At 62.5% G+C, this 25765-nt stretch overlaps 2 protein-coding genes across 5 annotated transcripts in view; both read left to right on the forward strand.

The window, feature by feature from the left end:
• Window positions 1-5059, forward strand: part of RPTOR (regulatory associated protein of MTOR complex 1) — a 281234-nt gene extending 276175 nt beyond the window's left edge. For all 4 annotated transcript variants that reach the window (XM_069482962.1, XM_069482964.1, XM_069482963.1 and 1 more), the window contains 4 exons: window positions 957-1043; window positions 2007-2123; window positions 2368-2497; window positions 3108-5059. In XM_069482962.1, coding sequence (XP_069339063.1) covers window positions 957-1043; window positions 2007-2123; window positions 2368-2497; window positions 3108-3176 — 403 coding nt within the window. In that variant the 3' untranslated portion in view covers window positions 3177-5059. The remainder of the gene's footprint in view (window positions 1-956; window positions 1044-2006; window positions 2124-2367; window positions 2498-3107) is intronic.
• A 13109-nt stretch (window positions 5060-18168) lies between these two features.
• On the forward strand, window positions 18169-25765 carry CHMP6 (charged multivesicular body protein 6). Its single transcript, XM_069481788.1, has 8 exons — window positions 18169-18319; window positions 21379-21488; window positions 21583-21670; window positions 22234-22320; window positions 22762-22827; window positions 22965-23045; window positions 24108-24162; window positions 24751-25765. Exons 1-8 carry the CDS (start codon window positions 18257-18259, stop codon window positions 24804-24806), a joined length of 606 nt encoding a protein of 201 aa, XP_069337889.1. The 5' UTR covers window positions 18169-18256; the 3' UTR covers window positions 24807-25765.

The following is a 25765-nucleotide window of genomic DNA, read 5'->3' on the forward strand; positions in this document are numbered from 1 at the left end:
CTGCCAACACTGCCGCCTGGGTTGCGTGTATAAGCGTCCAGGGAGAGGCGTCTGGGCACACACGTGTGGGCACAGCTCGGCGCGTTGTCACTGCTGCTTTCGGTGAGGCCTGAGCAGCCCTGTTGGCGCGTGTTGCTGCCTCCCTGGCGGTGCACCAAGCTCCACAGCCCCAGCAACAACGGGTGACCGTCAGGCCCAGGTCCTGCTGCCAGGACATGTCCTGGAAAGCAGGGGCCCGTGGAGGGAGACAGAGCCACCTGGGCACCTTGGCCAGTGGGTGGGAGAGGCCACTGGTGGTGTCTTCCTGGGGTAAGAAAAACATCCCCAGACTCGGTGGTGGTGGTCACACAAGCCTGTGAAGACACTAAACTCCCCTGGGGTTGTGCATTTCCAAAGGGACATTTTATACGGGTCACCTCTCAGTCAACCTGTTGTTTAAACCTCCCCTACACCTCCCAAAATCAGCTACCTGGGCAGGCGGTCACTCAGGAATCGACCCAAACAGCAGCACTAAGGACCAGGCCGGGTGTCAGTGGTCAACGTGGCTTTGCGTCCTCCCCTGGCAGCAGGGACCCTTCTCCCACACAGGGCCTGGCGCGAGGCTGGCCCTCAGCAGGGGCAGGTGGCCTGGACGAGGGCGGCGTTCGCGCCCAGCCACACCTGCCCGCATTGTCTCGTTCTGAATCTGTCTGGGGCTTCCGGCTGCGGCAGAACCGCAGATCCTGCCTTCTCAGGGCCCAGCCCAAGCAGGCCGAGGAGGACCAGAGGGTCCCCACTAGAGCAGGGTCCCAGGAGGGATCTGCGTCCCCAAGCGGGCACTGGCCACGGTGGGGGACGGCCGAGCGGAGGCCTGCTGGCCACGCACAGGCAGCCTGGCCCCTCCGTGGGGCTCCGTCTCCCTCTGCGCTAAGTAAGGCCGCGCCCGGCCCAGCCCTGACGCGCCTCCCTCCCCGCAGCCGCGTGATGACGTACCGCGAGCACACGGCCTGGGTGGTGAAGGCCTACCTGCAGAAGCACCCCGAGGGCCGCATCATGAGCGTGAGGTAATGCGCACGGAACGTGCACGAGACGTTTTGCTGTGAAAACATTATTTTCTCCTCCATTTAAAATGTGTCTTTGGTATTTAAACAGCTGAGAGATGATGGCATTTCGGGGCAGTAATTAACTCCTGCTCCGGGACTGGCCAGAAAGGTCAGGGCGCCGCGTGAGAGGGCAGTGGGGACACATCTGCTGTCCCTGCCGGGGCAGCCTGGCCGCGGCTTGGGGGACCGTGCTCAGCTCGGCCGTCACAGAGTGCGGGGGCGGCCGGGGGTGGCGTGTGTCTGCCGGGCACGTTGACGGGCAGGACGGCTGTGCCTGCACCATCGTCTGCGCATAAATCCAGTCCTGCTGCTCTGTAAATACTGCGCTGAGAGCGGCAAATATTTATTTGCCCATTAAAGGGACGGCAAAATGTAATTTACTATCAAAAAGCCACCATTTCTTCAAAGAGCTGCTCCTTCCCCCTTGTTTGTGATGTAAAAACCTAACATAACTCTTGGGAGGGACCGTGCTGGGGTTGGAAGAGGAGGCGCCGGAGCCGGAGCCTCGGGAAGGGGCCAGGCCTCGCCGTGGGCCAGCGAGCCTCCATGGCACGGAATCCAACCTCTGTGCCTGGAGAGGGACCAGAGGCCCCTGTCCCCTCCTGTGTCTTTGCTGAGGGCTGTTTCCAGACAGGGGAGTCATGCTTTGCGGCAGGCCCCAGCAGGAGCCCCAGATACCACGAACGGGCCTTTCTGGTGCTGTGGGAGCTTGGCGGGGAGCCGGGCCGAGGACCAGTGTGGCTGGGTCTGTGGGCACTGCCGGGGGGGTGTTCACTGGGGGCCGGGTTCAAGGTGGCTTTGACCTTGAGCAGTGTGTGTGCAATGGGCATACAATTCCACACCTCCAGCTGACTCCTGGCCCCCCAGGCCAGGCCCCTCCAGGGGGCTCCAGGTCAGGGCGTCACTGTGACCCTCTCTTGGCAGCGTCAATGGAGACGTGCGTGTCTTCGACCCGCGGATGCCTGAGTCCGTGAACGTCCTTCAGATCGTGAAGGGGCTGACGGCGCTGGACATCCACCCCCAGGCGAACCTGATCGCATGGTAGGTGCCCCGACCTCCAGCCTCTCTGCCCAGCAGGGGGGCTGCTGGGGGCTTCACGGCTCCGTCCTGAAATGAAAACCGAAGTCCTCCGCCCTGGCGCGGCTGCCCTCCCGGAACGAGCTCTTGGAGCCCTTGAGCCTCTGGGAATGTCCCCGGGTCCTCCCAGGCGGGCGAGAGGGGTCCTGCGGTCTGGGCCTCTGGGCCGTCTTTCAGCCACCCCCAAAGTGCTGTCCCCTCCCCACAGCGGCTCTGTGAACCAGTTCACCGCCATCTACAACGGCAGCGGCGAGCTGATCAACAACATCAAGTACTACGACGGCTTCATGGGCCAGCGCGTCGGCGCCATCAGCTGCCTGGCCTTCCACCCGCACTGGGTCTGTGCCCCCAGGCGGGGCGGGCACACGGGCAGGGACCCCCGCTGCACTCGCCCAAGACAGCAGGCAGGGCCGGGCCTTCCCCTGGGACCCCGCACACCAAGTCGCCCAGGGCCGATCCCTGCGCAGCCAGGCCTGTGCGACTCCCCGTCCTTAATTACAGTCAAGCCATGCGGTTGCAGCCGCTGTTCTTTAAAATTAGGATTCCGCCAGCCGGCCGCCTTGCAGCGTGAGGCTCCGTGGGGGCCCAGCATGCGGCTCTCTGCCGAAACACACGACATTCGATTCCCAGAACTGTCCCTGTGGGGCGATCCTGAAAAGAAATATGCAGGGAACTGTGGGTAGTATGCAAATCCCGTAATGGAGCCTGGGTGACACACGGTCCCGTGAGAGACTGCCAGTTAATGGGCCTTCGTTCCGTGCCCGTCCGAGTGCAGCAGCGGGGGCGGCGGTTAATGGAGCCCCGGGCTGGAGCTAGCTCTGGGCACAGGGGCAGCCTGTGCCTCTCCCCTGCCCCGCCCCTCTCCGCAGGCCCTGCCCCGCACCCCAAGCCTCTGCCCCCCATCCTGGCCCCCACCGCGCTCACCACTCGCCTGCTCTCTCCTTGCAGCCCCATCTGGCCGTGGGAAGCAACGACTACTACATCTCCGTGTACTCGGTGGAGAAGCGGGTCAGATAGCGGCACCACCCGGGCCCGCCAGGCCGCGGCCGCCTGCTGTACATAGTGAACCTGCCGCTCGCCGAGTGCGTAGCGCCGCCTGCTGCTGCCCACGTGAACACTGGTCCTGCCCTCGCTGCTGACGACTGGAGGGCCCCGCCGCTTGCTTTGTGTCTTTGCTGTAACGTCTGGAAAGTCGGGGGAGGGGAGGGCTTCGGTTGGACGGTGGCTTCTGCCCAGCGTCCAGACGCCAGGGACTCTCCACAATGCCACACTCGCCCTCTCCTGCTCTGTTTTTCCTGAGATTTTTAAAGGGGGAAACACACTCGTTTTATTTTCCATGTAATCAGAGCATTAGCTACAAAACAGCTCCCAGACGGAGCCCTGGTGGAGAAGCAGCACTGGCCTCCGCAGGCCCTGGGGGAGCCTCCCCGTCGGGCCAGGAGCGGGTGAGAGGTGCTGCCCCAGCCAGGCCGCCGTCCTCTCGCGGCGTGTGCCGGCGAGTGGGAACGTACCCAGCAGGCTGGAGGATGCCGGGAACACAGGAACCCACGGAGCAGGGAGATGGAGACGTCCCCTGCCGCCGGCAAGTGTGGAAGGAAGCAGCCCAGAGCCCAGCGCCCTCCTGGAGCCCCCGGGCCACTGCGCCAGGCCCTCCTTGTCCGCTGGGCACGGCTCCACGGCATGAGGCGCGTGGGCCCAGCCCCTGCACAGCCGGGTCCCCGGGTTCCAGCCCCTCTGACAGCCGTGAGCAGGAAAGTGCCCTGTGGCTGTGGACAGAGGAGGCCGGTCCTTGGCGGTTTAGCCACTGCCTTAACCCCTGGGGCACGCTTCCCTGCGCAGTGCTGCTCTCCCCGCAGGCCTCCCTGGCTGTGCCCGCACATGGTGCCCACGCATGTGCGGGCACCATGGCCCCCTGCCTTTGCCCACGCACTTCACACGTGCAGGCACGGAAGCCACACTGGAGCCTGAGGGTCTGTGGGTAAACACAGCCCCGTCACCAGCCTCTGCCCCACACACAGGCGTGACCACGGTTTGCATCTTGCAGTCTGTGACGCAAGAGTCCCTGGCAGTTGCTTTAGCATGTGTCAGCGTGTGCGTGCGTGTGAGCGCGGGGGCAGGAAAGGAGCCTGTGGACAATGCAGCCCGCAGGCCACAGAGCCGTGTGCGCGACTGCAGACGACACAACCACGATGACGGGATTTGAAAGCTTTTCTCCGTTTTCCCTGGAATCAGGATTATTCGGGGAGAGGAGGTGGGAGAGGAGGCGGCGGCTTGGTCAGTTCTGCCCTCACGCAGCCGCGGGGCGGGGGCACGGGCAGGAGCTGCCGTGAGAAAGGGTCTCGGCTCCTCGTGTTGCGGCCCCGGAGCGTCTTCCGGGGGGTGGGACCCGCCTGGCAGCGCCTGGGCTCCGTGCTGGAGCTGGACAGGGCCGGACAAAGCAGGTGGCCCTTCTGCTCCCTAGAGACGGGCGCTCCCGTTGGAAGGTTCCGGCATGAACTCCTGTCGCCACGTCAGGGGGAGCAGACAGCCTGGGGTCAGGAAGGCCGTGGAGGTCCCAGCTCCGCCCACAGACACTGAGGGGTCCGATCGCCCCAGCTGACGCACTGGCTCATCCTGGTTCTCAGCCGACACGTGTCTGTTTCTTTGGAGACGAAACCACCACGCGGTGCCGTGCAGACGGCTCCAAGGGACAAGACCCCTCCCAGCCGCCCCTGCGGGCTGTGTCTTCACAGGTCTGATGCGAAAATCCAATCATGAAGTTAACCAGGGCTCAGAGAGCGCTGACCTAAAGGTTCACTTATCTCTATTTATTTTACCAAAATGACAATTGAAAAAGACTTTGACAAAACATGGAATTGTAATGTGAAACTAAGCAACGACAGACAATAAACTTAATAAACATAAACGAGTACAAAAACGTCTGGCTGGTGGCTTGGTCCTTTAAGGAAACTGTCCACCCTTGTTGGCCGCGAGTCGCCCGTGCTGAGGGCCACCGGCAGGGCTGTCTGGGGGCGCAGGGGGGAGGGGAGTGCCAGGTCCCCTCTGCAGGTGGCCGGCCTGCCCTGTGCTGTCCTGCGCCGTGGGCAGCTCGCATCGTGGGCAGCTCACATCGTGGGCGCTCTCCAGCCAGCGCCAGGGCCACGTGGGGCCTGGCGCATCCGTGGGCAGTGCTCAGCCCTATGGCTGGGTCGGTCTGTGTCCCACGTCGCGTCACTCCAGCCCTGACTCTCCTGCCGTCACACAGGGCCCCTGGGGGAATCTCCCTACTTTAAAGTCAACTGGTCACAACCTTAACTCCATCTGCGACCGGAAGCCCCTTGGCCTGGCGACCTGGCGGTTGGGTTGGGTGCAGGTGTCTGGGGGCTGCTGCTCCGCCGTGGCTGGAGACCCTGCGCCAGGCGGAGCCCACACTCGCTCGCGGTTTCCTCGGCCGGCAGCGGTGGGAGGGCCCTGGGGGTCGGGACGATGATGCTGGGGTCACGGCCTGGACGAGCCACATGATCCTGGCTTCTGGCCCCAGAGCTGGGCGTGGGGAGCCACCACCGTGTCCCGGGGCCCTTCAGGCTGTCAGTAAACAAGTGGATTCCCCGAGAGCTCCCAGCCCTGGCCAGAAAGGCGGGAGGCGAGCCGTTGCCATGGAAACCTGGAGGCCTAATCACCTGGAATCTACTGAATTATGGTTTCATACGAGAAAGACACCGGCATTTATGTGCTGGGCGTGCCTGGTGGAGAGTGATATTTTTCCTATTAGGATCAGCTTTCCTGTCACCAGGACCCGGGTACAAATGAGTGCCGGGGGGTGGGGGGGGACCAGGACGGCCACGCGGCAGGACAGAGCCATGGGGCTCCCTCTGTGGCTGCCCTCGTGGACCTCCTGCTCCTCGGGCTCCAGGGGGCCCGTCCCTTCCTGCGAGCAGCGCTCTGGGGAGGGTCGTCCTCGGATTCAGTTACGGGCTGACAAGGGGCCCACGTGTCCCCAGACGTGGGGCGGAGCCTCGTGGTGCCGGGCAGGGAAAGCAGGGGCCGAGGTCAGGGGCTGTGCTGGGCCCCCCAGACCCACCCGTGAGGCCCTCACCCCCTGCACCTCAGACACGCCTGCGTCTGGGGACGGGGTCTTCACAGAGGGGACAAAGTTAAGCGAGGTCGTCCTGGGTCGTCCTTGTGAGAAGGGAGATGAGGACACAGACACGCCTGCGGGGACACGGGGAGAAGACGGCGTCTGCAGGCCAAGGACAAAGGCCACGGCAGGAACCACACCTGGGTGTGAAGCATCTGCCCCAGGACAGCAAGGCCACCCTCCTCGGACCCGCTGGCACCTCCAGGCCAGCCCTGCTGCATTCCCTCATCTTAAAGTGGGGCAGTGACTGCAGGGATAAGGGCTGCACGCCCGGAACAAAGTCATGGAAGCTTCCAGAACAGCACTGGCGCCAGGGAAGTGCCCGGTGGACGTTGGCTGCAGTCACTGGAGGACTTGTCCACGGCCCATAGTGGCCTTGACTTGTCCACAGCCTGTGGCGGCCTTCGCTTCCTCACAACAGACTCAAAGTCCCAGAGCCACCGGCAGCCAGCCTGGACCACGGAGAGGGCGGCCCGAGGGCAGGGCCATGTCCGCCACGGCAGAGCCAGGAGCGAGAAGAGCCCCCCACTCCCCTCTGCTGACCAGCCGGCCCTGGCCTGGCTCTGGCCGCCCCTCAGCCCCTGCCCCGTCCCTCCCACTCCCCCGGCTCTAGGGGGAGGCTCCTCCATGGCCGCCCCGTGGCCTGACCACGGCCTCCTGGGCTGAGACCCCAGGCATGAGTTCACCTGTGCCATGGGTATCGGCGTGTCACCAGCCTGTCTGAAACACCATTCGGTGTCACTCATGGCAAGAGCCTGCATCTCTGGTCAGCCCTCTCTGTCTCCAGCGCCCCCAAGTGAAGAGGCCAAGTCTGGGCAGACCCTGCCAACCCGCTGGGCAACCACAGCCAGAGGTGGGGACAGCGACTCTGGGGAGGAAGGGGAGCAAAGAGAGGGGGAGGGGTGGGGAAGGGAGGGGAGAGGGAGGCAGGGGAGCGCCAAGCCCAGGCCCTCTGCCTTTGCCGGAGGGCACCAGCCCAGCCCTTTGTTGCTGCTTTGGAGCCCAAGGGAGGGGTCCCTGTGGAGCTGGTCTGTCCCCAACCCTGGCTCATGGCCTTTCCGGGTGACGCTTGTGCCATGCTGCTAATTTGTCTTTCTTAACAGCATCATGGAAAGAAGGCGCTTTGGAAATTCATTACAGCTCCCGGTGTTTTCCGTGGAGCTCAGGTCTCCTTTCCCCACCTGGCAGGCCAGGCTTTGTGTCCCCAAGACGGGGTGAGGCAGCCCACGCGCTCCACCCCTCAGCCTGCACGTCCTCCCCCGTCATCCAGGACAACCCCGAGACCCCCGCCTGTGCCCTGGCCCTCGGCGTGGCCGGGCTCGAGGGTGGCGGGAGAGAGGGTTCCGATTCCCCTGGGACCCCGCACTCCCCAGGGTGGCCATCGCTGTGGTGTCCTCCAAGCAGACTGTAGCCCACAGTTCAGGTTTGCTTCCTTCCAGCGGCCAGGGGAGCGACGGGCCCCCGGCGCCAAGCCGAGGCCACGCGCCACGCAGGGCCCACGGCCCAGTGAGGAGTGGTGGTGTTCCAGCCGGCGACAGCCACCAAGGCCGCCACCAGAGCCACCTCCATGCAACCCAGCTGGCCACGAGAGAGCCGCACGTGTGAGGACACCTGTCAGGAAAGGGAGAAGGTGGGTGGCCCCAGGCTCTACAGGGATGGTGACAGGGGCCAGCCACGATGACACCAAAAGCAAAGCGGGAAGAAAACATGACACACCAGCAATGAATAAACCGGACGAGAAATTAAGGAGCCAGTTCCATTGGCAGCAGCAGGCGAAAGAGTTAAAACGCCCGAACAGACTGGGCAGAGGAGGTGAGAGGCCCGAGTCGGATGGGAAGACCTGGCATTGCGGAGACGGAACAGCTCCCAGAGTGACCCACGGAGTCAGTGCGGTCCCTACCGGAATTCCAGCGGCCCTTTCCCAGAAAGAGAAACCAAGCCCCAAGGTCATACGAAACAGCAAAGTGCCCCGATAGCCAGGACAATACTGGAAAAGAAGAAATGGGAGGATTCCACTGCTCCATCTCAAACTTATGGCAAAGCTACCGCAATCAAACCGGTGCGGCAGCGGCCAAGACAGACCTGCAGACCAGCGGCACAACGGAGAGCCCAGAAAGGAACCCAGAGGTCTAGGAGCAACTGACTTCGCAAGGAGACCACACCCCTCACTACGTAAGGGGCAAAAAATAGTGTTTTTAGCAAGGGGTGCGGGGACGACTGGACGTCTACATGCGAAAAGGTGAAGCCGGGCTCTCGCCTCGCACCGCGCGTGAAGACGCACTCGCAGTGGCTCAGTGCCCTAAATAGGAGCTAAGATGATCAGATACCTAGGGGAAGACGTGGGAGTGACTTTTCGTGGCCTTGGATTTGGCAAGGCATTCTTAGTTTTGACACCAAAAACCTATGCAACAAAGGAAAAAATAGATAAATTGGACTTCATAAAAATGCAAAACTTTTGCCCATCAAAGGACATTATCAAGAATGTGAAAGGACAGGGCTGCACGGTGGTGCACACCTGTAGTCCCAGCGATTCAGGAGGCCGAGGCAGGAGGATGGCTTGAGGCCAGGAGTTCGAGAGCAGCGGGGTGATGTAGCGAGACCCCGTCTCAAATTAAAAAAAGAAAAGAATGTGAAAAGACAACCTACCTACGCAACTGGATGAAATACTTGCAGATCATATATCTGACAAGGATTTAATATCCCGGATAGTTACATACAATTGTTACAACTCAACAAGAAAAAGACAACCCAATTTTTAAAATGGGCAAAGGACTGAGTAGACATTTCTCCCCAGAAGGTACACAAACGGCCAACAGGCGCGTGAGAAGACGTCAGCATCAGAGTCATCAGGGAAATGCACGTCAGAACCCAGTGACACACCACTTCACACCTACTAGGATGGCTTCCCGACCCCCGGCCCCCAAGCCCATTCCCACCACGACCCCTTCTTCCCACGGGGCAGCAGCCAGAGCCACCCTTAAACACCCCAGTGAGATCAGCCCCCTGTGGGGGCCACAGCTTCCGGCGTGCAGAGAGCAGGCACAGACACCCCTGCACGCCAGCCCGTCCCCCCACCCCTGCCCACTCACTGCCCCTGTCTGGCGCTCAGGCTCCTGAGAGCAGATGCCACTTCCTCAAGGAAGCCTTCCCTGACTACCCACCCCATGTCCCTTCACCCTAGTCACACCATTTCATGCCCCGTGTCCCCCTTGCCACATGCAAACCCCATGACCCAGGGACCACAGCACTCACAGGGCCTGTCCATGGTAGGTGCCGAATGGATGAATAAGAGGGAGCAAATGAGTGCGTGAGGGCGGGAGGGAATGAGTGAATGTGGCCCAGCAGACCCTGCGGCCACAAAGGCCTCTTATTCCCGTCCACCCTGCACCCCCCACAGGCCTCTTGAACCGCCCCCCCCCCCCGCAACCGTCAGCGCAGGGACAGGCTCGGGCGGGGGCGGCAAGGACCCCAGAGACCTCTGACTGGGGTCCCACTCTCCGGGGTCTGCGGTCCCTGCCGCCCAGAGAGCCGCCCCAGCCCCAGGGCCGCCTGGCATCCGGCTGTCCTGCAGTGCCACCACGTGGCCACCCGGAGCCAGGCCACAGTGCTGACAGCTGCCGGGAAGGCAGTCGCCTGCGGCCCCAGGGCCTCTCCCTTCCCTGTTTCTCCCGCAGCCCTCAAGGCCCCCAAAGATGTCCCCACCCGTTACCCTGGCAACCCAGGCTCCCACTCCCTGGGTCCCTTAGGGTCCCCAGCAAGCCAGGCCTTTCCTTTGTGCCCCGGGCCCCTCAGAGCAGCCCCCCCCTCCCCAGGCCGGGCCCAAGGACCCCCGGGGGTGTCCAAAGCAAGCAGCCCCTCCGCTGCCCTCACTTGCGTCCCAGAACCAGCATTTTCTGGGCTCACCCAAGCCCTGGGAATTCGCCTCGATTCTTGTGCCATATTCCAGAATGTTCCTCGGTCTCCTCCCATATGCTCTGCTCCCTGCGTCGCCTTAGTCTGACCACAGAGCCATGCCCAGACACACCTGCATCCCAGGAGAAGGTGGCAGCCCTCCGTCCCACCTGCGCCCATCCCCCGGCCCACACACCTGTGACTGCAGGCGCAGCGCCCAGTTCACGGTCCCTGGGGGCTCCAGGCTGAGCCGGGCGTCAGCAGGCACCCAGGCCTGCCACATGGGGACACGGGGACAGAAAAGCACCCGTCTGGGGGAAGGTTCTTTCCCTCCATGCCCAGCGCAGCCAGAAGGAAACTGCCAGACTCTCGCCCGCCCCCGGGACTGGCTCAGGCCGGGCAGGATCCCAGGCCGGGCGGTCGCTGGTCTCGACACCCCCTGGCCACAGCGGTTGGTCTCAACTGGGACGATGGGAGCCCTTCCCTGGAAGGCCGGGGAGGAAGGCGTCCCTGCCAGAGAGGCCCTGACGCCCCCGTGTACAGCGGCCACGCCGCCAGCTCCTGCCCCCAGGAGGCCGGGTCACCTCCGAAGGGGAGAGGGGGACCGCCAGCACCCCCACCTCACCGAGCGGCTCGTGGCATCTCGGCAGAGGGGACCTGCTGAATTATTGACACCTCAAAAGGACAATGTTTTCACACCACCTGACCCTAGTTTGGGTGTCACTTAAATGCCACCCCAAATGCCACCTTCCCCAATCACTCCCAGCCTCCGACTCTGCGTCCAGATCAGCTGTGGGGACTCGGCTCCCCGCTGCCCTCTGCAGCCGCCTGCGGGATCCCGGGTCAACACCCACCAGGAAGACACGGAGGGCGGAAGAGAAGCAAAGGCCTTACGCTGTTGCCAGGCAACGGCAGGTCGCTGGGGGGGGAGGGGCCCTCTGGGCACTTCCTGGTCCAGCGGGTTCCTGCATCCTGTGACCTCCTGACTCTGGAACGAACGACCCAGGGCTGAGCTTCATTCTTTGCATTCTTTCAAGGGCTTTGAAGGACTGTTCTCTGTATTAAATACCTTCCTGCTTGAAATGCCAGAAAGCTTCCTGTTTTCCCCAAGGAAGTCTTCAGTGACACGCGGTCAGCCACCAGAAGTCACTTCAGGAAACAGACCCTCAAAGACAGAAATCCAGCTCTGGCTGTGCACAGTGATGACGTTGGCGGGTGTGGTGGCTCACACCTGTCACCCTGCATCTTGGAGGCGTGGGAGGATCACTTGAGGTCAGGAGGTCGGGGCTGCGGTGAGCTGTGATGACGCCGCTGCACTCCCGCCTGGGGGACAGGGCGAGACCCTGTCTCAAAATAAATAAGTAAATAAAATACAGTGATGATCTCATTGCTGTGTGGGCTCCCTCCCCAAATTCACACGCGGACATCCTAACCCCGGTACCTCAGAATGTGACCTTATTTAGAAATAGGGTCATTGCAGGTGTCATTAATTAAGGTCACATTGGAGAAGGGAGGTTCCTAATCCAATGTGACTGGTGTCCTCGTAAAAAGGACAGATGTGGACACAGGCACACACCAGGGACCCATGTGAAGATGGAGGCGGCAGCGGGTGCCACTCCCACAGACCCGGGAGGCCCAGGACTGCCGCGGCAGGAGCGGGAGGGCCTGGCGGGGTTCGCGCCCGGAGCTCGAGGGACCCGCCTGCCCTGCGGTCTCAGGCTCCGGCCGCCACAGCTGTGGGACAGCGTGTTTCTGCTGCTGGAGCCCAGCGGCCCACGCAGCCCGTGGCAGCCGGGACCCGCGGGCCCGTGGGGAAGACGCCTCCGTGGCTGCCGGAACGAAGTGCTTCCTCAAAGCCAGGTCTGGGGAGACCAGGAAGCAGCCACAGTGTTTTCCTGTGGAAATTAGGGGCACAAGGACCACGCGGCGGGCTCCTGATCTCTGACAGCCTGGAAAGGCACAGTTTTAAAATGACACACGGGGGCTTTAAATCCTCAGTTCACGTCGGAGTGAGAAAAGCGGAAAGTGCATCAGATACTGGAAAAGAAAATCTCGTTTCTTGTAGCAGGACTGTCCTATCTGAACCGTCCCCCAAGTGTCACCCTGCAGGCTGCAAGATTGCAGCGTAAATCGAATTCGAAGCCCCCACCCATGCCCCATCCTTTGTTGCAGGTTGGGGGGGGTAGTTGGAGTGGAGACGAGGGGGCTGCCCGGCCCCTCCAACCCGCCCGCGGCAGCCCCTCGCCAAGACCTCGCCTGGGGCCGCGTGGCCTGCAGAGTGAGCCGATGCTCCCCCAGCTGAGCCTGTCAGCCCCGCTGCCGCCAGCCCCAGAGCTGGGGTGAAATCTCAGCTGTGCCACGGAGATGAGCACCCCCAGATTCCGAGATTTTGCTAATTCCAACTGGAGAGCAGTGCGGAGAGTGGCTTCCCAGGGCCCGCACGCGAGTGCCGGGCACCAGCGCTGAGCGCTCGGGCGCACCAAACCCTGCCTGGGCATCTGGGAGGACCTAGGCAGCTGCCCCACCTGCCGCCGGGCCCCAGGTGGGACACAGAGAAGAGAATCTGGGAACGCTGATGCGAGGGGTCCTGTGCAGGCCCCTGCTGGGTCCCCATTACATCCCCAGAGCAGCTCCGTCCCCATTCACAGGGGCCCGAGACACTCGTCCCGAGGAGCCTCTGCAGGCCGGGGGTGACGACAGGAGATGCCACATCCAGAGAGGGTCCCCTCATCCCTCACGGGAAGCTGGAGTGGCAGGGCCGGGGGCAGCGAGCTTGGGGCGCCAGTCAGGAAGGACGGGGCTGCAGGGGTCCTAGCCTTGCTGATTGGCCCAGCGTCCCCAGAGCTGAAAAGACGGACAATCTCAATCTAGCAACGCTTAAGTTCTGCATTACAATGTCCAGATCCGACACGAAGCCGTGTAATGGAGAGTCCTGCGCCAGGCCCAGCCCTGGGCCCCCGCAGAGGGGAGGACGGGCCCTCGCAGAGGGGAGGACGGGCCCTCGCAGAGGGGAGGACGGGCCTCCGAGAAACACTTCCATGTTTACGTGTCACACACGCGTGTGGGATTCAGGTCCGCCCACCGCCATGCTCCGGCTAGCCACTGCTGAGCACCCAGCCAGTTCACTCAGCTCACAGAACCGCCACTGCGGCAGTTCATCCAGGAGGGGTCCCCTCTGCCTGTGTGACATCGGCTGGGCTGGCTCAGCTGATGGGTCCCCAGAGGGTCGCCCCGTGGCCGGCCAGCTGGTGGCACCTGGTGGTTCCTTCTCGTGGGGCCTCTCCACGGTCAGGAGGCTGAGCGGCAAGGACAAGGGTCCCAAGAGATGCCAGATGGGAGCCAGGTCACCTCTCAGGATCTGGCCTTGGAAGTCACACCGCCTCCCTCCTGCCATGACTGAAGGCTGGCTATGGCGCCAGCGTCGTCCCTCAGCTGCAAGTCCACCCCGCCCAGGGCTGCTCCGTGGTGGCGGCGCTGGACCCTGTAGACGCTTCTCCCCGGCCGGCGGCGCGGTGCCGGCTCTGCCAGCAGGGGGCGCCCGAGGTGCAGCGAGGCCGCGGAGGCCGCGCGTCCCTGCCTGGTTCCCGGCGGCGCAGCTGCCAGCGATCGCGCGCGGGAGGCGTTCAGGGAGTGTCTACACGGCCCGTGGGCCGCCTCTCGCAGACACCCCCAGTCTGTCGCTCGCCCCGGCAAGGCTCTCAGCCACCTGGTGGGAGTTCCTGCGGAGCAGCTCTGCCCATCTGTCCCCTGGGTGGGCGTCTCGGCGACCGCGGCTCTGGCTCTCGCCCTCGGCGACGTCCTGCCAAGGCTGCGCTCCCGCGGCGGCCACGCCCTCCCCCAGGCCTGGCCCCCGGCCCTGCGGGGGACGCTCCGCCAAGTTCTCCCCGCCCTGGAAACAGCCGCGGCTGCTGGCGTGCGTGGTTCTCTTGGACCCGTTCAGCAAACACCTTTTTCTAGTTTTCAATCCTTTATGTCACATGTTCCTGTTCAAATGACTGCTGCGGTTCCTGTCTCGGGACCGGCATTCGGAATCGGTGCGGGAGCGGCCCCAGGAGACAGCCCTGCAGGACGGATTCGGGGTTGTTCTGGTCGTGCCCTGGGCCCCAGTGCACGGCTGAGCTCCCTGCCAGTGGGACACGTGCCCCTGTGTCCCTGGCACGTGGGCATCACAGTGAATCAGGCTTCCGCTGCGGCTGGGTGTGACAAGTACGGTTGAAGTGAGTGCTGTGGGCGCCCCAGCAGCTGCCAGGCTCCACTCCACTGGCCAGTGGCCGCAGCGGCAGCGGAGACCGTCCCGTGTGCAGAAACCCGACGGCTGCAGCCTCTCCTCCGCAAGGACGACCACAGCCGCGGCCTGTTGCCACGAGACGCAGAGTCACATTTAGGGGTCTGGTGCGTGGCGTGACGCAGGATGGACTGCAGATGCTTTCCTGTAAAGGACCATGCAGTGAACGTCTTAGACTTTGTGGGCCACACATGGTCACCGTCCTCCTGGTCCTTGCCCTCCCCCTCGCTCTTAGTGTCACCGTGCGTGCGTGTGTTTTACAACCCTTTAAAAATGTAAAAATCATTTTTAGCTCGAAGCCGTACGTACAAAACACAGACTCCAGGCCTAGTCTGGCCGCAGGCTGGAGTTGCCAAGGCCCGGCTGGTCCCGTTGGCAGGGACCTGGGACTGAGAGCGGGAGTCGATCCTGGGGGTGTGAGGCGAGGACGTCGACACAGAACACACAGCGGGCTGATTTCACCCACCTCGGTGCGCTCCCCAGCAAGGCCAGGCCCCGTCCAGCCCGTGCAGCTGGCGCCACCGCGAGCGGCTCCTCGCGTGGATGGACTGGACAGTGGCCGCAGCCGGGGGCACTGAAAGGCCGAGCTCCCCCTGGCACGACGTGGAGGAGAGAACGTGAGTTGTGGGGAGAGGGACGCTGGGCTGGGTCCACCGAGCGTGGCCCAACACCCCCACCCCAACCATGCCCCGAGGCCACTCAGAAGACACCACTGTCACCAGGGCACAAGGGATGCGTGAGTGAGGGGAGCCCTGTGGCCTGAGGTGCTCTCTCACTGCTCTCCTTTGTCACAAAGTGTGACCACGGGAGGGGGTGCCCCTGTTGAGGGGCCCCTGATTTCAGTGGGGTGACGGGATCCCAGAGCAGCGCAGCCCAAGAGGCAACAGCCGACCGCCAAGCGCAAGGCGGGCCACATCCCAGGGGCAGCAGGACGTGCTGGTGCCAGAACACCGTGGTCAGCGGCTTCTCCAGCTAATCAGCGTGTCCCTGGGAATGGAATAATGGCCGCCCGCCCGTGCAACAAAACAGACTCCAGGTCTGCTGGGCAAACCCACAGCTGACAGCCACACCTCTCCCCAGTGCACAGGCCGGAGCCGTGGAGTCGGGGGCTGGGGCCCTTGAAGAGGCACCCCGAGCAATGTGGCCCAGAATACCAGAAAGCCACCTCCAGACCCTCTCCAAAGGGACCCACACCCACTTACGAGAGTGACTGTGCAGTGGGGGAAGGAATACTCAAGAGCTCAGCGGCAACGAGACACTGGACGGATGTTCATTCTGGGGACTCCAGGCAGCACCGGGAGCTGCCAGTCAAAGGGATTTACAGTAGTCAGGCCACGTGCGGAGTCTCAGCCCAAGTCTGACTCGCAGCGGCCAGGGAGCCCACGGGCCCGGCCCGTGTTCCTGACCAGTCCTCACAGGCGAGATTGACCTGCACACGCCGGGCAACCAGCATCCTCCTGCTGCCTCAGTCGTGGTCGGAGGGGCTCGGTGGAAGCCACCAGAAGGTCCTCCCTCTGCCCATACAGCAAACTCAGAGCAATACGGCAGCCCTGGGGACTGCGGAGACCAGGGCCACCGCCAAGAGGCTCAGGAGGCAGGTGTGGTGATCAAGTCCCATCGATTCCCCACTTAGCTCGCCTGCTGGTTCTCTGCAGAGGTCAGATGGACCCTAGAGAGCAACTGGGGATTATTGAAAATTGAGTCAGTTGCAATAATCCCAGATGTTGCAGTCTCGCCGGGAGTATCTTTCCTACAGCAAATCGACACTCTCCTGGCACCTGGTATGCTGCCGGCGGGGGTGTGGCTGATGCTTTTTCCCTCCACACCAATTTGCAAAGACCAGCAGAAGCCGCAGGTCTTACCTGGCGGGGCCAAGAGTTCACCTTCACAGCCCGACTCGGGGCCTCATGACGGCTGTCCGCCAGAGGTCTGAGTATCGTGGCAAGGCCACAAGCACCACCCGTGATGACATGCTTTTGGGACCCAAGGAGCAGGGAGTGGCAAGCACTGTAGATGCTGTAGCGAGACGTGCAAACCAGAGGGCGGGAGACAAACTCACAAAGGTTCAGGAGGCCAAAGGTCCGGAGCAGGTGATCATGGTTCTCCTTTTGGGAGACAGTTGCTGGCCTGCTGCTGGGCCTGGCAGAACCTGAGCAGCTGACTAGGGCTGTGGTGCAGCCTGCGTGTCACCCCAGCGGGAAGGAATGCAGGAGGGCGGGGCTGACAGGTCTTGCAGGTCCAAGGAAGGTGCCTGAGCAGGTGGCTCAGATTTCGACTGTCACTGCTCCCTCCCCCGCTCCACACCTGGGCCTGTGTGTGTCCAGGTGACGGAGGAGGGAAAACCTCGGGCCTGCGCACAGGTGGGTCTGCGCAGCCGGCAGGGCTGCAGCGTTAGGCACCCATTGGGGTGACCCCAAAAAGCAGCAATGAAGGAAAACCCTCCCAGGGGACAGAGCTTGAATGGTGTAACACGTTTGGTTGTCCACCACACGTGGAGTGGGAGGTGGCCAGAAGGACAGATCGGTGTGGAATCCTAGGCAGCTGCTGGGGGTTCCACCGGACGGTCAGGGGCTCAGAGGGAACAGGATACGGGGATTGGTTACAAGGGAATCTGGCAAAGAGCGGGCAGGGACGCTGTGTCCCGTGAGAACGCTCGCCAAACAGCGCCCCACAGAGAGGGCCTCAGGAACAGGTGGGCAAGATGGCGCACGCTGTGGACGCCCGGCCTCCCGCCCCGGGCACCCGCGCCTGCGCAGTGGCCTGCACCGTGGCCGTGGTAGGAGGGGCTCGGCACGGCTCAGCCAGCCACGTGGGCTTCTCCTCAACTAGGCCACCTGGCCACCCACTGCTGAGCACCCAACCGGACACACTGAGACCAACACTGATCCTCACGTGGCACCATTACCACGGGGTCAATCAGCCATCAGCCGGCAGCTGGGTTAGTTTGGGCCCTTCCATCACAGGGGCAGTGCGTGTCCTTGCCTCCCTGGCCCCAGTGCCTCTAACCCTAACCCTGGTGCGGCGTAGACTCAGAGGGCTCACTGTCCTGGCGGCCCACACAGCCCTGTGACCTGTCATCGAGCAAAGAGGTGGGGGACTGGCCTGCTGCACCTGTGGGCCTCCTCATCTTACCACGTGCCCACTACCAGGAGCCTGGCCTCCTAGCAGTGGCATGGCCTGTGGCAGACTCAGGATAGCACCAGCTGGGGTGACCACACAGGGTGGCGAGCTCGTCTGTGACACGCAGCATGTGCTCCGCACCAGCGCCAGAGCCAGGACACCCGCGTCCAGAGCCGGCGGGGACAGCGGCTCCCGCCCAGGATTTCTAGCCACCTGGGAGACTGAATGGGAGGGTCCCATCTACAGTAATCAGGAGATGAGGCGGGAAGGGTGCACATGAACACGTCACCAAGAACACCCCGGCCCTAACATCAAATTCTCGTGCCACCGCTCTGGGGGTCCGGGGAGGCCGCTGTATTCGCGGCGGTCGCCGAGGGCAGGCGTGGATTAGAACCCACGGGAGGCGCGGCCGGGGAGGTGAGCGCGCTTCGCGTTCTGCGGCGCCCGGCCCTTTGCGGCCGCCGTAGCTGGGCGGTGTTGGCCCGGGTCATACGTGAGTTTCCCGTTCCGCAGCGCCGGGTCTTTGCGGCCACCGTAGAGGGGCGGGCCTGGCCGGGGAGGTGTTCGAGCTTCGCGTTCGGCGGCGCCGGGCCCTTCGCGGCCGCCGTAACGGAACGGGTTAGGTCTACGGTGGCTGCAGGGACCGGGGTGCGGCGGAGGCGCGGGGGCCGGGCCGGGGCCGCCATGGGCAACCTGTTCGGCCGCAAGAAGCAGAGCCGGGTCACGGAGCAGGACAAGGCCATCCTGGTGAGGGCCGGAGACGCGGGAGGCCGAGGCCGGCGGTGGCCGGCTGTGGGGCAGGAAGAGCCCGGGCCCTCGCCGCCCGCACTTGGGGTGGGGAAACTGAGGCGCGCTGCCCGGCGGGAGTGTCCGGGTGTGGAGCCATCGCGGCCGCGGCTGTGGGGACCGGCCCCTCGGCCTCCTGATCTCGGCTCGGTCCTGGGAAGCCCGGACCCAGTGCGGTCGGCCGTGCGAGGCCGCGCGACGGGGGCGGCGCTCGGGGTGGGCGCGTCCTGCTGTGGGCTCCCCACCGGGCCACGCCCGGGAGTTGGGGGCTTCGGAGCCGCACGCGCGCGGCGCGGGGACTGGCTGGCGAGCGGTCCCCGGAGGCTGCGGGACTTGCCCTGGCCCCGGGCTCCCAGGCGCAGCCGAGTCTTTTGTGGAGCCGTCGCCTCCAGCGTGCGACTGCTCCTCTGCCCCCGCGTCCCAACTGCCCGCCGGGGCCCTGGGTCCGCATCCACGCGGTACTGCCGGGGTGGCAGGCGGCAGGCGGCCCGGCCCATCCCCTTGCTCTTGCGTCTCAAATCCCTGGAACCACCGCACCATCTGCAGAGCTATCAAGGTGGGCTTCAGTCCGCCTTAGTCCTTGCTGGGATCTGCAGTCCTGCTAAGTGCCTAAAGCACTCTGATGCAAAACTGGAGTGTTTGGCGAGCTTGTTTGCGACCACCCGGGACCCTGGGACCCATCACGCAGGCAAAACCGGACCCTCGGAAGTTGATGATGAGTTGAATCTAATGTACCTGTAGATTCGAGTGTTTCTTCCAGGGGAGCTCGATATAACAGTTTTTGTGGAAAGAATTGTATGATACGTTAAGTGAAATAGTGTGTTGAGAATAATCCATTTTTGTAATGAGAAAAAAATGTCATGAAAGAGATACTCCAAAATGTGAGCAGAGTTTTTTTCTGATGCTTTCTCTTCTAAGTTTTCTGCAACAAAAATAGGTTACTTTTATGCTAAAAGAGAAAGAAACAGAAATGAAAGATGCTTTCTTACCTTGGATTTGGAACCCATAAGTTTTAGAGAGTTCTTAACTGAAGTCCCCCAGGTGAAGAAGACATGATGGGCACGTTTGTCTCCAGGTACTGTTCACAGGACAGCAGGGCCCAGCTGGCCCCGCCCCACAGGTGTGCCCAGCTCCACCCTTCACTGCCTCTGGCTACAGCAGGAAGCCCACAAGGCAATTCTCTCTCTTTTTTTTTTTTTTCTGTTGAGGTAGGGTCTTGCTCTGTCCTCCAGGCTAGAGTGCAGTGGCATCATCATAGCTCACTGCAACCTCAAACTCCTGGGCTCAAGTGCTCCTCCTGCCTCAGCCTCTGAAAGTGCTAGGATTACAGGCATGAGCCACCACATCCGGCCTCTCTGTTTAAGGACTCACCTCTGGTTCCTCTTCAAGTAGAACTTTTGACTTGCTAAGGATTCGCTTTGGTGGGGTTCTACAGGCAGTGCAGACCTACGTTCCCAGCTTCCTTTTCTTCTTAGAGTTTCAAATGCTCAGGACCAGCATAATTAGCATATAATAAGACAAACATTGCTTTATGTTATCCTAGAATAATAGGTGAGTTCCAGCATGCTGGTGTGACTCTCTACTGAGACCTCTTGTTTGACAGCAGGGCAACCTGGCCACACCTGCCTCCCTTTGGCCACTCGCTAATCTCTTCCTGAGACCAGACTCAGAATGTTTTGTATACAGCGGGTGTGGATAATGGCCCGTGAGGGCCCTGGCCAGGACCTGGGGAGGACGGGGCACGGGCCCTGACCCCAGGGTCTCCCAAGCCCTGGGCCGAGTGAGTGGTGCCTTTCACTGTAGCAAGGGGAGCACGTGCAGCTCCCACCGGGCCCGCCCACAGGCCTTTGTAGAGAGGACACTCCTCGCGTGAAGGGAGCCCGGAGATGGGCCCTTTCAGAGAGAACCGGTGACCAGCTTCTCGCTATGCCAAGTCTTGAAAGATGCACTTTTGCCTTGACTTAACTCTCCTATGGTGGTCCCCCCTGGAGACACGGTCCCAAGTGTGAGATGTGCCCTGTGCCCGTGCTCACCCTAGCATCATCTGAAAGGGCCCGAGTAGGGGAGGCTGACTAAAGTTGCACGTGATCGCACACCCTTTCCCAGGCAGATCAAGGTCTCGCAGGTGTATTGCCTGGGAGGGGATGCCTGATCCCTAACCTGGCTGTGTGGGATGGTGGTGCTCCAGTGCTTGTCACCTGCTATTCTCTGTTATGTCCAAACCTTCCAGGGACTGGCAGCCACTCCCTGTCCTGACCCCAGGGCACTTGCACTGCTCAAAGATGACATTTGGGGTGCTCCAATGGCAATGTCTCAGTGGTCCCCTTGAGTCTCTGCTGTGCCATGGCTGGCTGCAGGGCCCACCTGGGCACTCTGGACCTTTGGGGCCGGATGATTCTCTGGTGGGGCCGCACCCCTGGCTTCCACCCACCAGGTGCCACTAGAAATGCCCTCCAGTCTCGTGACAACCAGTGCCATCCAGATGTTGCCAAACATTTCTTGGGAAGAAACCTGCTCCATCAAGGACACTGGTGTTTTTTTGTTTGTTTGTTTGTTTTGTGGAGACAGAGTCTCGCTCTGTTGCCTGGACTAGAGTGCCGTGGTGTCAGCCTAGCTCACTGCAACCTCAAACTCCTGGACTCAAGCAATCTCCTGCCTCAGCCTCCCGAGTAGCTGGGACTACAGGCATGCGCCACCATGCTCGGCTAATTTTTTTCCTATATATATTTTTAGTTGTCCAGCTAATTTCTTTCTATTTTTAGTAGAGACGGGGTCTCGCTCTTGCTCAGGCTTGTCTCGAACTCCTGACCTCGAGCGATCCTCCCGCCTTGGCCTCCCAGAGTGCTGGGATTACAGGCGTGAGCCACCGCGCCCGGCCCGAGGACACTGTCTTAGAGGGCTACCTGGCCTGTGAGGCATCCAGACAGTGACCCTCCAGCCTCCACATCGGGTGCCTGGCAGTGTGGGGAGGGTCCACCGGCGGCTGCCCACAGTTGACCCGAGGCCTGCTCTCTTGGCAGCAACTGAAGCAGCAGCGTGACAAACTGAAGCAGTACCAGAAGAGGATCACCCAGCAGCTGGAGCGGGAGCGGGCCCTGGCCCGGCAGCTGCTGAGGGATGGCAGGAAGGAGTGAGTGGGGCCCGGAGAGGGGTGGGAGGCTCAAGAGGCCAGTCCATGCCGGGAGGGGCCGCAGCAGGGTTACCACTTGGGCTTCCCTCTGCAGACGGGCCAAGCTGCTGCTCAAGAAGAAGCGATACCGGGAGCAGCTGCTGGACAAGACGGAGACCCAGATCAGCAGCCTGGAGGCCATGGTAGGGGGAGGGTGCGCTTCAGCCCAGGGCCTGCAGGTGCGGCCCCAGGGCAGCTCCGCCAGGCTGCGTGGAGATTGGAGTCTCCTTCTCCTTCGGACATTGCAGGCCAAATCTCACCTCGTGAGGACAGTGGGTCAGGCCTGCCCGAGACCACTCGGTCTTTGCTGGAACCTGATGGTCCCGAGAGGCAGGGGCAGGGGCAGGATGGCTCTCTCGGGAGCATGGTCTGAAGGGCTGGGCCACCCCTGCGTGGCACGGGTGGGTCAGGGGTCTGCCCTGGTGACCGAGGAGGTGTCGAGGGGCCAGCATGAGTGTCCCTGGTATTAGGGACCCAGGCTATGTGGCTCTACTCTTCGATAACCAGAGCAGTGAATGAGCAGTCAGCGGTCCCTTGGGGGTTCAGTCCTGCTCCGTCCCCAACTGGCCATGGAGAGGACAGGGAGGAGGGCAGCTTGGGAGTCACCCTGACACCCAGACACGCCCAGCGTGTCGTCCTGAGTCTGCCCCAGGTCAGGAGGGCAGGCGGGGCTGCTGAGTGTGGGCGCGGCCCCCTTCCTTTGCAGGTGCAGAGCATAGAGTTCACCCAGATCGAGATGAAGGTCATGGAAGGGCTGCAGTTGGGCAACGAGTGTCTGAACAAGATGCACCAGGTGGGTCCCTGCTGGGCCGGGGCCATGGAGCAGGGGACACCCCAGGGGCCAGGGGAAGGGCTTGTCCCATGAGTGTGCCTGGGGCCAGGAGGTGTTTGTGCCAGACCCAGGGCGTGAGGCTGGGCTGGGCTGGGGACACCGGTGCTAGGGTGAACTTGCTACTTAAAAATCAAGTCAGCTGTACGGAGAACGTTTTCCACTTTTTCCTTATTTTTACCTGTGACCGCAAGAGCCAGCTCCAGGTGAGAAGCCCCAGCAGAAGACACAGTTCTAAGCAGATGGGTCAGGCGGCCCTGCGGCCTCAGGGCAGGGCCCTCCTGGAACAGAAATGGCTTCACTAGTGGGCAGAGGGGCAGGGCCTTGGCCCTGGGAGCCCAAATGGCCTTGACCAGGCTCTGTGATGGGCCTCGCTGACTCCATGCTTGTGTCCGTCATCGCCAGGTGATGTCCATAGAAGATGTGGAGAGGATCCTGGACGAGACCCAGGAGGCCGTGGAGTACCAGCGGGTAGGTGCCCTGCCGGCCGCCTCCCCCGCCCTGCGGCCCCTCCCCTGCCTGCTCTCTAGTTGCGGAGACCCAGCCGCAGGCTTCTCCTTGTCCTCTGCCCCCGGCGGGCCCTGCTCTCATGGCCGCTCCTTTTGCAGCAAATAGACGAGCTGTTGGCGGGAAGCTTCACTCAGGAGGACGAAGACGCCATCCTAGAGGAGCTGAACGCGATCACTCAGGTAGGCGCTTGGGAGTGGGACCCCGGGAGGCCTCTGCCCGTGGTGGGCCCCGGGGTCAGGCTTCACTTGAGTGCACAGTCTTGGTTTTGCAACAGGTTTTCTGCCTAAAATGACTTGGTTTCGGGGCCAGTCCCCCATGGGTCTGGTGCAGGCAGCTGTTACCACTGCACCTGGGTCGGGTGCTGAGGTTCCCTGGCCCCTTTCTTTGCCCAACTGACACCAAAGTGACTCTTAATCAGTGGGTTTCCCTGACCTGTGGCCATTGACTGGTCTCCCTCACAGCCAGAGGCTGTGACACTGGGCCGTGTCCTGACTCACTCTTGTGTCCTGTCTCTGAGCCTGCGGTGCTCCCAGACAGAGCATTCTCCAGCTCTGCGGCTGCTGCCTCAGTTTGCCAGATTCTGGCTGTGCCCCCAAGCTGGCCTCTGCCCAGCCCTGTAGCTTGGCCAGGAAGCACAGCTCCTCCACCTGCTGCCAGCTGCCCAGATGCTCTGCCTTCTGGGGTCCCACGTCCACCCACTGTCGAGCGTCCTTCGTCCCAGGGGCCCCAGTCCTCCTAGGCTGCCAGGGAAGGCCGGCCTGGAAGTAGGAAGGCCACGTGACACCCGAGGCAGGCAGCGCACGCAGGGACAGGGCTCCACTTCAGCCCACCCTGCGACAGGGCCACCTCGAGGCAGGGGCACTGTTGCTGCTTCCTGGACCTGAGGGCATGAGAATGGCCTAGGGGTCTGTGTCACACCCACAGGCCTGGCATGGCCCTGACCTTGTGAACTGAGGTCTTCAAGGAAAGCCCAGAAGTTGACCATCGTTCCAGCCCCTCAGGGTCCTCGGGGGACTGTTGGGAAGGGCCACTGCAGTAGTGGCCGCGTCGCCACTGGCTGACTTGAATCTCAGAAGGTGCCCAAAGCCGGGGAGGACGCAGACTCTGGGCATTTGTAGGATCCTGGTTTCTGTTTAAATCCGGCTGAGAGCAGCTGACTGAACAGGGTCCGGTGCTCGCAGACCCAGGCAGCCACTGGCGCACCTGCCCGACTGTCGCTGTCTCACCTGTGCTTCTTGCAGGAACAAATAGAGCTGCCAGAGGTTCCTTCAGAGCCCCTTCCTGAGGAGAAGCCAGGTATCTCCATGCCTTGTCCTTCTGAGCATGTTAGAATTCACAGGAGAGCAGTGAATTCTACAAGGGTACACGACAAAACACTCCAGGCCCCTCCCGCTTGGCAGAGGTTGGTCCGTCCTCCCCTGGGCGGTGGGTGAGGGGGAGGGCACCCGCCCTACCCGTAAGAGAGCCGTGCCCCGCAGAGGGGCACGTCCAGATAACGGGACTGGGAAGGGGCTACTTGGCCGCACCGACTCTTCCCGGGTAACCCAGGAGTGGCCGCCTGGACTGTCCCAGCCAGTTCCCGCTGGAGCCCGACTTGGCTGTGTGATCTGTCCGTGGTTTGTTCTGTTCTGTTCCTCTGTCACTGATCTTCGGTGCTCATCTCCTTGCTGGGCACTGTTGGCAGGGGCTGTGTTTCTCACTGTCCTGTGTCCCCAGCTGTGTTTGTCAGCCCCAGCGGTTTCCTGTTTGTGACTTGCCCCCAGGGCCCGGTGTGCTCTTCTCTTAGCTCGCAGTCCCTGCCCTGCCCGACTTCCCGCTCCCTGCTGCTGCCTCCTTCTCTGGAGGTTTCTGCCTGCGCGTCATGTTTCTTTGTTTCCTTCACAGAAAAAGTCCCTGTCAAGGCTAGGCCCAGGCAAGCGGACCTGGTGGCAGCTTCGTAACGCAGCCTCCTCTCGCGGGGCTCGAGGGATTCCCCAAGGACCGTGGCCCACTGGGAGCCTGGGCTCGTGGCCAGCCTGACCGGGCTCCCTGGAGATCAGCGTGGACGGTGCTCAGGAGCGGAGCGCAGCGCAGGGCTGGCGCGTCAGGGTGACTCGAGTGCACCCCTCGCAGCTTAAAGTCTGAGTGCACGTGGGCGCTGCTGTCTTGCTCTCATTTCTGGATTAAACAGCAACGGCCAGACCCTGGCCAGGCCGGCTTCTGGTGGCCGAAGCTCTGCCATGGCCAGGCCAGCACTCCCGGTGCTGCTCACGCTGCTGCTCCCGACCCCACACAGCTTGTGCTCCTCTGTGGGGAAGGACCTTGGGGTCCCCCACTTCCTCTTCCTGCTGCTCCCACTAGCTGTTGGGGGCTTCAGTTAAGGGGTCCCTGCCATGGTCTGGCCTCCTGACACGCCTCAGTTTCCACGTAGGTTGGGGTGGAAGCCCCAGGAACCTGGCATTCGTGGAACCTTTGGGTGCCTCTGCCTCAGCGCCCCAGACTCCAGCCTCTCGTTTGAGGTCAGTGGGCCAGGGGCCGTCCTTGCGGGATTGACGACTGCGGGAGCCCTGGCTTCGCCCCTCGTCACTCGTGGGCCTGTATACAGTGGCTCGGCCCTGCTGAGAATGGACATCCCAACGGGGAGACGAGACCTTGCTCCAGCAGGTGTGGCCCTGCAGTGCCTGTGGGCTCCCTGTGCGTGGGGCTCATGGACCCGCAGAGACCTGGGCCCCCTGACCTGCCAGCTTCTGAGCCACCAGCAGCCAAGACGGGAGGCCCGGAGAGGACTTCCCGTGCACAGGTTGGTTCTGTGACTAGACGGTCTCACCGGGATGTGCCCCGTCTGCGAAACCAGCAGGAGTAGAGGCCCTGAGGGCCACCAAGGACAGAGGGGAGCTGCTTCCTTAACCCCCAAACAGGA

Source organism: Eulemur rufifrons, chromosome 9 (genome assembly GCF_041146395.1).
Source record: "Eulemur rufifrons isolate Redbay chromosome 9, OSU_ERuf_1, whole genome shotgun sequence".
NCBI classification, from domain to species: domain Eukaryota; kingdom Metazoa; phylum Chordata; class Mammalia; order Primates; family Lemuridae; genus Eulemur; species Eulemur rufifrons.

Coding starts and splice junctions, on each gene's coding strand:
- CHMP6 (XM_069481788.1), top strand. CDS start 18,257: ATGGGCAACCTGTTCGGCCGCAAGAAGCAGAGCCGGGTCACGGAGCAG. Junction 22,321..22,761: donor GTCTGAACAAGATGCACCAG/GTGGGTCCCTGC, acceptor CGTCATCGCCAG/GTGATGTCCATAGAAGATGT. Junction 24,163..24,750: donor CCTTCCTGAGGAGAAGCCAG/GTATCTCCATGC, acceptor TTTCCTTCACAG/AAAAAGTCCCTGTCAAGGCT.